This window comes from Monodon monoceros, unplaced genomic scaffold (genome assembly GCF_005190385.1).
Source record: "Monodon monoceros isolate NGI ecotype Baffin Bay Population unplaced genomic scaffold, NGI_Narwhal_1 Super_Scaffold_5, whole genome shotgun sequence".
Classification (NCBI taxonomy): domain Eukaryota; kingdom Metazoa; phylum Chordata; class Mammalia; order Artiodactyla; family Monodontidae; genus Monodon; species Monodon monoceros.
The window spans coordinates 64,878,689-64,893,224 of NW_021703782.1; the positions used below are offsets into that span (position 1 = coordinate 64,878,689).

Consider the following 14,536-nt stretch of genomic DNA (forward strand, 5'->3'; position numbering starts at 1 on the left):
CCCTACTCCATTCCTGAAGAAGGACCCTCTTACTTAAAGACAGCGATGAGGAGGTTGACCAGCAGGATGTTTGCCACTAGGAGGTAGCAGGCCATGATGGCCGGCACGATCCAGGCTCCTGTCTTGCAGGGAGGCAGTTGGATTATTTTACCATCCTCTCGAGTCTCATTCTGTCCACAGGGAGCTGGAGGAAGCAGCACAGGCAAGATGTCAGAAATCATGTGGCTCTGTGATAGAAACCACAGACTGAGTTGAAGGAGGGGTTTTTACATGAAGGAATAATACAGCCATCTCAAAACAAACAGAAAAAGGAATTCCAGAAAAGCCAAAACAAACAAACGAAAGCTTCATGAATATCTCTAGGGGCTGTCTCTGCAGAGGGGAGTTGGTTCTGCCAGTCTCCCAAGTTGTCATCTGACACGAAAGAGGTGGGTGGAGCCCCCTGCTGGCTTGCCGAGTCCCTGGGGCACTTGGTGTCCCCCCCCAGGAAGCCTGGTGAAGGCTTTCCCAGGGAGTGCAGAAGGGGCAGAGTCTCACTGCCCCATCAAGTTACTTTCAAAATGTGCTGTGGAGGCCAGAAGCCGACAGCTGTAAGAGCAGCAGCCTCGAGGGGCTATTGACTCGGAATTAACACCGGGGCAGCTGTTAATTGCTTCAAGAAACAACCCAGGGACTCTGAGTTAACGATTTTGCTGTCTCAGTGTGGAAGGAACGAAACACGGCAGCACCTCGGGAAGTATTTAGGGGGACTGTTGCTCAGTGCTCCTGATGGATGGCATTTCATGGGGAGGGGCAATGAGGGGAGATGGGCCAGGACCCTGGAGCCTGTAGCCACCTCCTTTTTTTCCTGCAGCATTTCCATTCCAAAAATGTGCTTCCAGGGCACAGGGAACAAAACCCAACTGCATTGAATAAATGGGCAAATAGAGAAAAATAAAACATCTGACTGCACAGGGGACCACGTGGGGATCTTTAAAAACTGTCAATGCCCAGCTCCACCCCAGTCAATTGAACCAGAATCTTTGAGGGTGGCCCCGGCATCAACATTTCTTTCAAAATTTCCCAGGTAATTCTCAGGTGCCACTAACATGAGTCTACTGAACTAGAATTAGTCTAGAAACATTATGTGATTTTTGACATGCTCTGAAGTCCAAAATACATCTTCTCAATTTATGAGGGTTTTAGTAATATCAGGACACCAAGACTCTGTTTTTATAGCCAGAAAAAGATGGCCAAAGTGCTTCCTTTGGACCAGCCTGTAAGATGATCAGGTGTTGATGGACTCAGATGTTCTCAAGGAGCCGGCATCTTTTTTGTTGTGGGCAGCTGTGGCACTATGCACCCAAGACAGCCCTGTGAGAGGTTCTGATCATTTCCTCCTTTGGAAGGAAAACCCAATGATAGAGCCCGCATTGGCTCCAGGATGAAGTCCAAGCTCTGAGGGCAGCTAGCCTGGTGCCATCTCTTGCTACTTCCCACCTCTCCCTCTGAGCACAAACTGGACCAAGTTTCTTGCAGTTCCTAGAACTGTCATGCCCTCTCTTACTTCCTGAATTTTTTTTTTTTTTTTGCGGTACACGGGCCTCTCACTGCTGTGGCCTCTCCCGTTGTGGAGCATGGGCTCCAGACGCGCAGGCTCAGTGGCCATGGCTCATGGGCCCAGCCGCTCCGCGGCATGTGGGATCTTCCCAGACCAGGGCACGAACCCGTGTCCCCTGCATCAGCAGTCAGACTCTTAACCACTGCGCCACCAGGGAAGCCCTACTTCCTGATTTTGAGCCATGCTTCCTCTTTCGCTTCCCAAAGGCCCCCTGACACCTTGCTCCCCCCACTCCCATGCTTCACCTGGATGAATCCTATTCACTTTTCAGTGCTTACTTAGCTTTCAGCTAAATTTCTGCTCCTTTCCAGCTGGGACTGGGATAGGTATTGACAAAGATCCTCTGCTTGACCAAACTCCACTCAGGCAGGCTCTTCTGAGCTCTTTTGTGGCCTCAACTTGTGGGCCTCCATGCTTGTCTCTGCATTTGTCCAATTTTAGCAAGAATCCTGCTGAGTACGTTTAGCCAGAATCCCCATCCTCAATTTCTAATCACCATCGATGTCTAATCAGTTTCCTCATTTTCCACCATCCTCCATCTGAAGTCTGATCACACTGGTCTGTCTTCAGTAAGAATCCATTACGTCAGGTAAGCCAGAACCCCCCTTACTCCTGATGTTTCCTCTTAGTGAACTTCCATCCACTGACCCACACCCAGCTCATGGCTATAAATTTCCTTTTTTTTTTATTTCTTCACTCAGAGTCGAGCCCAATCTCTCTCTCCTATTACAGAACACCACTGCAGTAGCCCCCCTTGAACAAAGTCTTCCTTACCATGTTTACCAAATGTCATGAATAATTTTTTCTTTAACAAATAATCTTTTCTTTAGTCATTTTGTCTTCCATATAATCCCAGAACTCCCTTTGCTTGCCCCTTTGGGGGGTTTCTCAGCACCGTATCACTGCTGCCAATTTACTGGGCTCTGTGTCCCACATAAGATTTCCAGTGGTAACATGTCTCTTCATGGTTTCCAATTACCTGGCTCAGTGCATACACACAGCACATCTACACATATCCACACATGAAAACTGTTGAGTGAATAAAGATCATTAAACACAGTTTGGTTGTTGAGCACTAACATTCCCCACGCTCTGCAAGCCTACTCATGATGGACAGTTCTAGCTCTAAGCAGTTGCAGGCTCCTTCCTTAGGTTCTTCCCAGAAATCCTGCCCTTGGTCTGGCAAGAAGGCTTCTCAGGCTCAACCAGATACCTGGGTCTCTGACACCCACTTGGCTGCAGGCCTCATGGAATGGCTCACTTTGCTTTTCTCTCCTCATGAAGCTTGCCCAGCCACCCTACCCCCTTCCTCCTGACTTGACCTCCCTTAGGGTTGTCACTCCTGCGCTGCCCTTTTCTTTGGTTCCTGCTCAGATCTCTATGGGGAAGCCGACAAAGAGCAGGAGAAAGAACTGCTTGGGGTAGGGTACAAAGTGCACACAGTTCTTACAGGTGTGATCCCTGATTTCCATTTAATAATGTCATTCTGAGATTTCTCTTTACATTCTGGGAGAACGTAAAATAAACTTGTGAGGGGCAGAGCTCATCCAGCTTTTGACGCCGTATTTAGTGACGATGCAGACACTTCCTCCACTAGAGAAGAAACCTTCTTCCAGCCTAGAGAAAAACCCAGGGAGAATAGTAGGTGCTCGCTAGTTTCAAGTGGCCCGTGCACATTTCCATGGGTCTTCAGATAGTGTCATTAACATGTCTCTAGATCTCTGCTTTATTCCCCTACTAGTTGGAAAATTGGACCAACTCATTACCTTTATACAAGATTTGATTTGATTTGATGTCATCATGATTGGCTCTGGGAACTCCCTGCCAGTTCTTTGGGTATTAATTTATTCCACCTTCCCCCACCTTTTTTTCATCCTGCTTTTATAGAAATAGTATTACTTTAGTGGTTAGGAACATGCATTATAATCCGGCAGACCTGGGTTCAAATCCCAATTCCACCATTTTCAAATGATGCGACATTAGCTTACTCCATGAATTTCAGCCTCCTCATCTGTAAAATGGGGTAGTAATAGTATATATGGGGGGAGATTGTCAAGATCATTAAATGAGAATGCATGGAAAGCACTTGGCTCAGTATCTAGCATACAGCACTTAATTAACATTAGTTGGTGTCATGACTGGTATTGTTATTTTGTAATTAATAGACTTGAAGCGTCTCAAGGTTAGGGACTATGTCTTATTCCTCTTTACTTTACAATCACTAAGCATAGCACTTATTCTACAAACATTCATTGAGTGGTTATAATATGCTGGGTACGGGAGATGCTGGGGATTAAAGAGACAGTCCCTGTTGCTAAGGAACTCACAGTTTAGTAGGGGGCACAGAAAGGGAATAGAACATTGCACTTAACGGGTGATGTGAGCTCTGCTGGGGGCTCTGAAGAAGCACAGCAGAACTGCTGCAGTCCTTCTAGCCTCGGTCACACTGAGCAGGCTGGTACTCAGGATGAGCCTTGAGGACTACCATCTAGACTCTACAGCAACACGTGCAGTATAAGTGAATTAGATGACCCTTGTGATAATGAAAATAAAAACGAATCAGTAAGAAACAGCCTTCATTTGGTAATATCAGCAAAGAGGCAATGAACATTATAGGCAGCAGTTAGTGCAAAACATTGCTTTGTAATGGCTCCTAGTCGTGTCCTTGCTCAGAGCATTTATCTGCACTAGAAAGTGCTATGACTCAAACTTACAGATGTCTACCCCTGATGAAGATGAACTGGGTGCCTTAAAGCCCTGACAAGCAGATTTTGGGATAAGTTATCTGTTATAACTTATATAAGTTATAGTACCAACCAGTATCTGGGGGTTCATATTCCCAGGGAAATACTCCAGGGCACACAAACCCAAGATGGCCCACGGGTGGATGTTTAGGAATGTGTGGGCTGGTGGCTGCCATTGCGCCTCCTCCTTCCCTGCTTTGGAACCTGACACGAGTGGTTTTTCTCCCAACCCTCTTGCAAGAAGTAAATGCACAGTCACTACCACCCTCATACCAAGTGACATGTTGTCACCTCCCTCTTTGTTGATGACAGTCAGTGCAGAGTGCCTCTGGTGGATGTTTGGTGGTTCCACCTGCCTAGTATATACATTTCCCCTTCCTCTGCTAAGAGCATCCTGGTTTCCCTTTGTGGAGCTATTCCTCCCTACTCTCAGTCCATGAAGTTTGGGTGAAATGAGCTGCATGCAGTTCCATATTGAGGAAATTAATCAGTGTATTTTATCTCCTGATTGCAGTGATTAGTTCAGGGATGGACATGTGATCCTAGCCTGACCAATCAGAGCCAATGAGCATAAACCTTGGGACTTTTGCTAGAACTTGTATTAAAGAGAAGCTCTTTTTACAACGCGATATAAGTCTACCAAGCAAAGAGAGCCTGCCCAGGAGTGACTCCATCACAGAGAAGAGAAACAGATTCCTGATTCAGCCATGCCTAAAACCAGAATTCTTAAGTTATATGAACCATAAAATTCCTTTTTTCCTTAAGTCAATTTGAATTGGGTTTCTATCACTTGCAGTGAGTCCTGGCTAATACAGTCACCCTTGCCTCCCTGTCCCCTGTCCACGGTCATTAAGGATGTTGATATTTTGTTTATACCACTCCTGGGAGGCAACATCTGGAGCCTTGGAGTAGCATGAAGAGATTGGAAGAGGCAACTGGCAATGTGAAATCTGAACTGACATCAAGGTTGAATCACAGTTTCAGGGTTTCAGGAGCCAGAGGCTCTGTTGCTCTTTTTCTTCCCCAAACACAGAAGAACTTAAGGGGTCTACACTGCTCAAAGCTCAATTGTCCTCTGACTCAGAAACTAATGATACAGATATCACTTATTATCAAGTCAGTAGGGTAAACACACTTGGGAAACTGGCCAAAGTTTCCAGCTACTCCCAAAGTGAAGAAAACCTTGCTCTAGAAGCTGATCATAGATAGATTAGGCCAAAGAAGCCCCGGTGTATGGGGGGGTGCGGGTACAGAGTGTAAAGGCTACATCTATGCAATTATGGCCAAATGAGAAGGGATCAAACATCTGGAAATGCAGACTCTCTACAGTTTATCTACGTGGGTCACAATGACACATCACAAGGCAGAAAGTTGGAAGTGCATTAACGAGTAGAAGTGAAATGGATGACTGGGCTCTAGAACAATGATAGGTTGTGCAGTTATAATCCAGCCAGGTTATGCAGGTCAGAGTAAGAAAGTCCTCCCTTTTCTGTACATGTTCTGGAGAGCAGCCTTCCAATGGCTGAAATTTTTTTTATCATAAATAAATTTTTATGATAACTAAAATAAGGGTCAACAGAATCCCTCACTAGAATGTAAGCTTCATGTGGAAAAGCATTTTTGTGTGTTTTGTTCACTAAAGAAACAACAGCTATAACACTGCCTGGCACATAGCAGATGCTCAATAAATATTTGCCAAATGAATGCAGGCAGGAATATCACATACTGTACATTTGACCTGCAATGTCAGGCATTTCTGTAAGGGTTACATTCGATCAATTTCACAGGGTCAGTGTCTGTTTTCCTATTTACTTCAAGATCTTAAGTGCCACCATGGCCTGCTAATATGAGATGGTTCCTGTAAGAGCAAAAATCTGAAAGAGGGGAAAAAATAGATTCTTGATTATTTGTTTTTGCAATTAACTTGCAAAGGAACATGCCTGGCTTCGGTTAAGGCTATAGAAAATCTCCCTTCTGAATGCTGTTGCATAAATCTCCATGGCACACCAGACATAACACCCCATCTTAAACTCATGGCAGACATTTGGTAATCAATCATTACACTCTTCTGTCAGGTTGTACCTTGGAATCCTTTTTACGACAAAACTCCCCAAAGCACGACTAATCAACTGAAGTTGACAGAAGAGATGGAAACTTTCTCTTAGTTCTTTCAAAAATGAGAACATGAGGTCTCAGTGAAAGATAATTTCTATACCTCTTTTCAGGATCCTCCTTATGCCCGCATGGCCTGGCCTTTGCCCAACCTATACTACCTTGAAGTTGCCCAGGAACAAAAATGGGTCAAATTAGACATCCTGCTTTTCTTAGACCCTGACATTTTTGATGAGGGCCACCTACATAAGTCCTGGGCTCCTGGACACTGCTCACTGCCCATTTTAAAAGTTACCTTTTAAAATGGGTACTTCTGGGACTTCCCTGGTGGTGCAGTGGTTAAGAATCCTCCTGCCAGGGCTTCCCTGGTGGCGCAGTGGTTGGGAGTCCGCCTGCTGATGCGGGGGACGCGGGTTTGTGCCCCACTCCGGGAAGATCCCACATGCCGCGGAGCGGCTGGGCCCGTGAGCCGCGGCCGCTGGGCCTGCGCGTCCGGAGCCTGTGCTCCGTAGCGGGAGGGGCCACAGCAGTGAGAGGCCCGCGTACCGGGAAAAAAAAAAAAAGGCTCGAGAAGAATCCTCCTGCCAATGCAGGGGACATGGATTCAATCCCTGGTCCGGGAAGATTCCACATGCTGTGGGGCAACTAAGCCCATGCACCACAACCACTGAGCCTGCACTCTAGAGCCCACGAGACACAACAATTGAGCCCGTGGGCCACAACTACTGAAGCCCGTGTGCCTAGAGCCCACGCACCGCAATGAAGAGTAGCCCCCGCTTGCTGCAACTAGAGAAAGCCCACATGCAGCAACAGAGACCCAACACAGCCAAAAAAACAAAAAAACAAAACTAAATTAAAATGTATACTTCTAGTGGAACTGCTAATCCTAGTTTGTTATTTGGGATCCACTAAAGTGAAGGACAATAGAGATTTGGAATAAACAACTGTGGAAAGCATAGCATGTGGCAGTCTCTGTGCTGTGTACTTCACATCAGCCATTGCACTTAAGCTTCCTTGCAACTCCATAACAAAGGTATTATCCTTGCTTCATAGTTGTAGAAACATGCACTGAGGGGTGCAATGCCTTATCTAAGATCACACAACTAATAACGGAATATGCCCGAACCATTCATTCATCCATCCAAAAAATAATGAGTTTCTGCTACGTGCCAGTGGGAATTGGCTCTGGAGATGCACTTATGAATGAAGCAGAAATGGGTCCTCCTCCCTTCTGACCCCAAAGCCTGTACGTATGCCTCTCTATCTCATACAGCCTTTCCAAAGTAATATTGCTACTGACTACCTATCGCAAGCTTCAGTGTAAGGCCCTGTGCTATGAGCCTTACCTATATCACCTTATTTTAATCTTTATAATACTTTGACATGGTGGATTTTATTGCCCCATTTAAAGGTGAAGAAGTGAGGCTCAGAAAATTTTAGTATCTCTGTCAGTTATTTCAGAGACAGTAAGAACAGAATCAGGATGTCCACGCAAACCTGTTCAACTGTAAAGTATCTTTTCTCTCTGTGCCTCTGAAGGAAGAGCCAACATGGGGTTGAGAGGAATCTCAACTATGAACAAATGTAAAGACAGATTGATAGACATCTGCATTTTTCTTGTTTCCATCAACACGAATAAAGCCTGAGCTGTTCAGATCATGTACAAATGTATAGAACACTAAAATTCGAAGTGTGGAGAAAGAAATTTGATTCATATAATAGGTACCAGCTGTAGGCACCCACATCCCAAAGATTAAGACACTTGCCCTTTTGATTTTATCCTATAAGGCATGGGGAAAAGAAACATTTGTTTACTTAATACACATACCATACTGTTTCCAAAAAGCATGAGAGATTAAAAATGAAACACTAATATGTGATATAATGAGCATCATCTTTAAAAATATGAAGAAGGATATTTCCAGAAGATCATCTCTTCCTCACCTGGCTGAAGAAACGTCTCAATAGCTTATTCCAAATCACAGGCAATGGAATAAAGAGCTTAGTTAAACATATGACTACATGTATCCCATTTTTTTTAAACAAAGGATTTTCAACTAAAAATCCATCCTGAAAAGCTAAGGAGACAAAGCGGATTTCCCCACCTCATTTTGAAAATCCATACAGTTTGCCATGGAGGATTTAGAATGCCATTACACAGCTCCTATGGCTTACTCCAAGGAACCAGATAGCTCTGCCTTTTTGGCCTTTTTCCTGACACACTGCTTTCCCTGGCAAGAGAACTGGAGATGCCTCCTTTTGTATGGCTATATCTATTTAGAAGCTCCTGATCTAAGAGTCCTGGATAACAGTACATCCAGGCAGAAGTCTTCTTTATGTAAGTAAGGGGGTCTTTCTGTTTCTTTTAATAGTCAATGTCCTCTAGAAATGGAGGTCAGGAAGAACAGAGGTAATTGAATACCAGGTAAGCTCCAACTTTGTAGAGTCAAAAGCACCACCCACCAGCTCTTTTACTTCTTTTGTGGTTCATTTCTTTTCCCTTCCCCTGCCCTAAGTGTTGGGCAAGATGCAAGTTGGTAGTGACATGGTACAAAGGCAACCATGAGAAAGGAGTAAGAGGCCTCAGTTCCTCCATCTGTGAATGGAGGGACTTGGACTATTGATATCCCCTACAGTGCACTGCCCACACAACTCAGGAAGTCCAAGATGATTGTGGGATACAGGAACAGCTCACTAAGTAGCACTGAATTGGATACTGAGAAAGTGATGACCTTTTCAAGCCTCTTTCCATCTTCCTGACTCCATCAGAGAGAATGCGTCAGTTTGAGGATAATATTTCTTTAACACTTCCTTCACATCTGCTAAACTTCCTTTTTAGTAGAGACTGGGCAGGCTGAAGGCTCAAGCATCTGGACAGAATTTCCTAACAATGCGGTGTTTTCATTCTGTTTATTTTATGCTCATTTTCTATTACATCAAATCACACTGATTTTTCAACTTACGGCCATGATGTAAATTTTTTTCTTTTTCTTTTTTTTTTTTTTTTTTTTGCGGTACACAGGCCTCTCACTGTTGTGGCCTCTCCCTTTGCGGAGCAGAGGCTCCAGATGCGCAGTCTCAGCGGCCATGGCTCACGGGCCCAGCCGCTCCGTGGCATGTGGGATCTTCCCAGACCGGGGCACGAACCCGTGTCCCCTGCATCAGCAGGCGGACTCTCAACCACTGCGCCACCAGGGAAGCCCAATGATGTAAATTTTTAAAAATAAATTAATTTAGGTTTTAAAATTGAGCCAATTGAACTAAAAACATTAAAGAGTGGACAGATGTTACAAAACAGTGAATGGTTTATGTGACTAACTAAAGGTTGGGAAATGCTAGATGATCTCTAAGCCCCATCTAGTCCAGACATTTTATTACTCTATGAATCTAAGAAGAGGAGCAGAAGACCAGAATAAGCCCCAGGCTGGATTATCTATCCCAGGAGCTAACTGTAGGGCACCTATAAAAGCTGTATTCTTTTTATTCCTGTCAGAAAAGCAAACAAATACCTAGCCCCCACTGCACAACAGAGAACCCAGCCACCACCAAGGGGGAGAAAACTCACCAATGACAGAGCCTCTAACTCTTCACAGGGTTAGGGTTACACATGCTCAGCTTTCAGCTATTTAGGAAACACAATTAAATTAATAAGCTTTGTTTTTTAATCTAGTGAATCAGAAAGCAGGATGTACAACTACTGGAGCCTGCATGCCTAGAGCCCGTGCTCTGCAACGAGAGAAGCCACCACAAGGAGAAGCCTGGCATCGCAACAAAGAGAAGCCCCTGCTCACCGCAACTAGAGAAAGCCCGCACGCGGTAACAAAGACCCAATGCAGCCGCTCCCCACCCCAAAAAAAGAAATATATATATATATATATATATATATATATATATGAAGCAGGATGTTATAAGCCTAGGTATGTTGTGTGTGAACTGTGGGCAGGGGAGGGGGGAAGGGGAGAACATCCAATTCCCTCTGTTATCTTAGTTCTATGTTTTAGTTATCCTTAACTTCTAGCTTTACCTAGAGACAAACATGTCATTTATCTGCTGTTATTTGAGAAGGATTCAAAGTTCCAACCTTGGTAGTTCATTATTTGGGATCAGGAGTTAGTATCAGTAAGATCCTATACAAATTTTGCCGGCGAAGGATGTGTATCTATACTAGCCTGTTGTATGTGTCACTGAATTTGTTGCCATGATGCAGCAGATTGATTGCATTAATAGCTCCAATTTCTCTCTCTGTATCCAACCTCCTTTGCCATGTGAGTTGAGAGTTTCATTTCTTTCAGTAAACAGATAGGATCTATTTCCTTGCCCCTTGGTTCTGAGTTTAGCCATGTGAGTTTCTCTGGCAATGGGGATGTTAGCAAATGTGACCCATATAGAAGCCTGGAAAAAACCTTGAGTGTTTTTGTTTCCACTCTTCCACTTCAGCCATCACCACGAGGAACATGCTTGAGCTAGTCTTCTGGAGGATGAAACACGGGAGCCTCTGCTCCCAGTCATTTCTGTTGTGGGAGCTAAGGTTGTTTTGGATCAGCTGACAGCCAGCTGTCTCCCTGGCATATGCCCAAGCCCAGCCAAGACAGCAGAACCATCCAGGCAACCCACAGGCTCCTGAGCTCAATAAATGCTTACAGCGTTAAGCCACTGCCTTCTGGGGTGTGTGTCAAAGATACCTGATATACATGCTCCACTTCCCTTGACCTGCTCACAGCTAGAAGAGGTAGCCCTAGGTCACACAGGTTAACAAACCCTTTCCTAATTTCTTCATCCTCCCCCCTCAATTCAGATCAAATCCCATCATTACCCAAGGAGCGAGGAGCAAATCCATTGAATGACCAATGGCGAATCAGACTTGGTTTTTAGAAATTAAACTGAGATGCAGAGACTTTAGTTAGGTGATGGCAGGTACTTAATTGAAGATCATACAGAATCAGACCAAGTTAGGTCATTTAAAAGTAAAGCCAGGGACTTCCTTGGTGGCGCAGTGCTTAGGAGTCCGCCTGCCAATGCAGGGGACATGGGTTCAATCCCTGGTCTAGGAAGATCCCACATGCCACGGAGCAACTAAGCCCATGCGCCACAACTACTGAGCCTGCGCTCTAGAGCCCGCAAACCACAACTACTGAGCCCACGTGCCACAACTACTGAACCTCGCACGTCCTAGAGCCCATGCGCTGAAACTACTGAGCCCGCATGCTGCAACTACTGAAGCCTGCACGCCTGGAGCTTGTGCTCCACAACAAGAGAAGCCACCGCAAGGAGAAGCCCACGCACCACAACGAAGAGTAGCCCCCACTCGCTGCAACTAGAGAAAGCCTGCAGGCAGCAACGAAGATCCAACACTGCCAAGAAAAAAAAAAAAAAAAGGAAAGCAAGCCATCTGAGAGAGGAGAGGGGAAGGAAGGGAAGGAAAGCAGACAGAGAGCTAGAGAGCAAGAGAGAATGAGAGAGATGATTGATTGATTGAGCCTGGAAAGAAGCAGAAAGAAGAGCAGACGAGTGGTCATGTCTTCAGATTCTGGCTTCCCAAAACAAATTCCAGCTTCATTTCCAGTCAGTTTATGTCATGCTTTGTTTCCTGTCTTTGAACGTTTTTGAGGTTTCCTCTTAGACACTTACAGTCAATCTTTCTTTATTTAATCTAGTTTGAGTGGGTTTTGTTTTCTTGCAAGCAACGTTTCTCTAGTTGAGGGCACAGCCATTAACACCTTAGAGAGAATCAGCTTCTCAGGCTGGTAGTTTCATCAGAGCAGGCCAAGATCCAGCAGGCTGGGAACTTATGGCAATTAGGGAGGGGGAGGGGGAGGGGGACGGGGGGGCGGGGGAAAGGGGCCCAGGGAAGGGTTGGAAAGGTGGGAATAAAAAGCATTTAACTTACAATTTTACAGAGGGCTCATCTCATTCCTTTTGATATTTGCCTAAGCAAAATAGGATTAGATAAGCTTTTTTCTGCTTCAAACCAAAAACAAAAACATTCAGAGAAGAAGTCAAATAAATGATTTACTCTCCCAGATTTTGTGCTATGTCCACTTCCACTGTAACTCTTGACTGTGACGCTCTTGTACCAACTCCTCATGTTGGAAGAATACACTCTCCAGAGCTACAAGGGCAGAAACAGGTGTCCCTTCCATCCCAGGTGCAGGGAGCGTGATTCCCTTCTCATTGCCTTAACCGGGAAAGGCTTCCCCTGTGGGTCCATTCTACCTGAGCCACCATGCCTCACGTTATGGAACACGCTTCTTGTTTTTGTTTAAAAAGGGACTGCATAATTTTTCAGAAACCCATATATCTGTCCTGCTGGCTGTATGAAGAGGGAGGAGCCAGGGCCTTCTGTGAGAGGGAGTGTCTCATGAAAAGAAACTAGCAAGCTGACCTCAGGGCTCTTTGCGCTGAGAAGGATCAGTCTAGCGAGCCAGGCTATGCATATCTCTGTGCGGATGTACATCAGGGAAACTAGGCTGGACCAGCTCCACGGAAATGATCCACAGCTCCTGCCAGCTCCCATCGGATTGCGCCCCCGGGATTACAGGACATAAAGGGAAACAATCAATGTGGCCCCTAATATTCAGGAATGTGCTTGTAAGCAAACACAAGCTCCTCCTGACATTATTTACAAATCCCCTGGTAAGTGACAGATAATGCAGGAAATCCATGTGTACTCAGAACTCACGCTCCTGGCTCAGCCTCCTGGCACACAGCCCTCTTGGGGTCTCTCCTCCCCTTACTGCCCCCTCCAGATCCCAGGCTCTGTTCTCCCCACCCTCTCTCTTTTTACTTTAAGGCCCCTCTGCCCACTTGTCTCTGTTTACTGCTAAAATGTGAGCTTTTCACACTTCAACTCCTGCTCTTCAAACAGCAAAGAATCCGGACCATAGTCAGTTTGTGTTCTACTTAAACCTCAACTGCTATGGGCGGGCTCAGATTCCAGGGCCCATCACCTGCTGTCATGCTGTGAATAGGGGTCCAACTGTATGCAGAATATAAACATTACTATTATTATAACAAAAGATTGGGTGACAGTACACCCTCGTACAGTGGACTACCAACCTTTTTCTTTCCCAGAGCAACGCTAGTACACGTCAGTGAAAATAAAATAAACACTTTTACCTTGAAAGATTTATCTGTTAAAAATAAGAAACTCAGATGCCAATTAAGTGGAGAAGCAGGGTGGGAGGAATAGAAAGGAGCAAGATGGGAAAGGCACTTCGCTGTTAATTGTGGTTTGAATATTTTAAATAATCTCCTTGTTGTACATTTCCTGTTTTGGGATCTATCCATAAGTGACCCATCTTATTAAATCACTCTTTGAAGTCACTAGACACAAGCTACTAATCTTAGTGAGCTCAGTTTGAGTCCTAGACCTGACATTTGCCACCTATGCATGTCATAGAGTACGTCAATTAAAATGTCTAAGCCGGATAAAATAACAGTAATGTTAATAGAATATAGTAGTAATAGAAATAATATTAATAATGATGATGATACATGCCCAGACTCCCTCATCATTCATTCAACAAGTATTTATGAACCCCCTACGATGTGCCAGACACTGTTCTAAGTGTTTGGGATCCACCAGTGAATGATGATGCATCAAAGATTCCTGGTCTTCTTCAGCCTGCATTGGGAGAGGTAGGTGGACAGAAAATAAACAGCAGCATCAAAAATAAGTAAACTAAGTGGTGTGTTAGAAGGTGATAAGTGCTGTAGAAGAAAAGAAAAGTAAGGCAGGCCAAAAAGGATCAGGCGGGCGTGTGGGTGCCTGGGAACAGCCATGAGAAGGTGAGACGGGAACAGGCTCCCGTCTTGGATGAGGGAGTTAACCAAGCAGCAATCTGGGGAAAGGGTGTTTGAAGCTGCAGGCAGGGCTAAAGCAAAGGCCCTGGGGCAGAAGTGCTCCTGTTGTGTTCTGTGTCTGCCCTAATGCAGAGGAGAGCAGAGAAGAAAAAAGAGTGCTGAGGGGTGGAGGGAAGTCGAACTTCATGTGGGGCCTATGGAAGGACCTCCCAGGGTCTAGTCAGATAATAAGGCATTGCTATTTATTGTAATCCTTATTGGCTTTATTAAAGAAGCT

At 45.1% G+C, this 14,536-nt stretch overlaps 1 protein-coding gene across 33 annotated transcripts in view; it reads right to left on the reverse strand.

Moving 5' to 3' along the window:
- The window catches only part of TRPM3 (transient receptor potential cation channel subfamily M member 3), a 798,781-nt gene that overhangs the window by 20,510 nt on the left and 763,735 nt on the right, over positions 1-14,536 (reverse strand). For all 33 annotated transcript variants that reach the window (XM_029202614.1, XM_029202612.1, XM_029202616.1 and 30 more), the window contains one exon: positions 34-184. In XM_029202614.1, the coding sequence (XP_029058447.1) occupies positions 34-184 (151 nt within the window). The remainder of the gene's footprint in view (positions 1-33; positions 185-14,536) is intronic.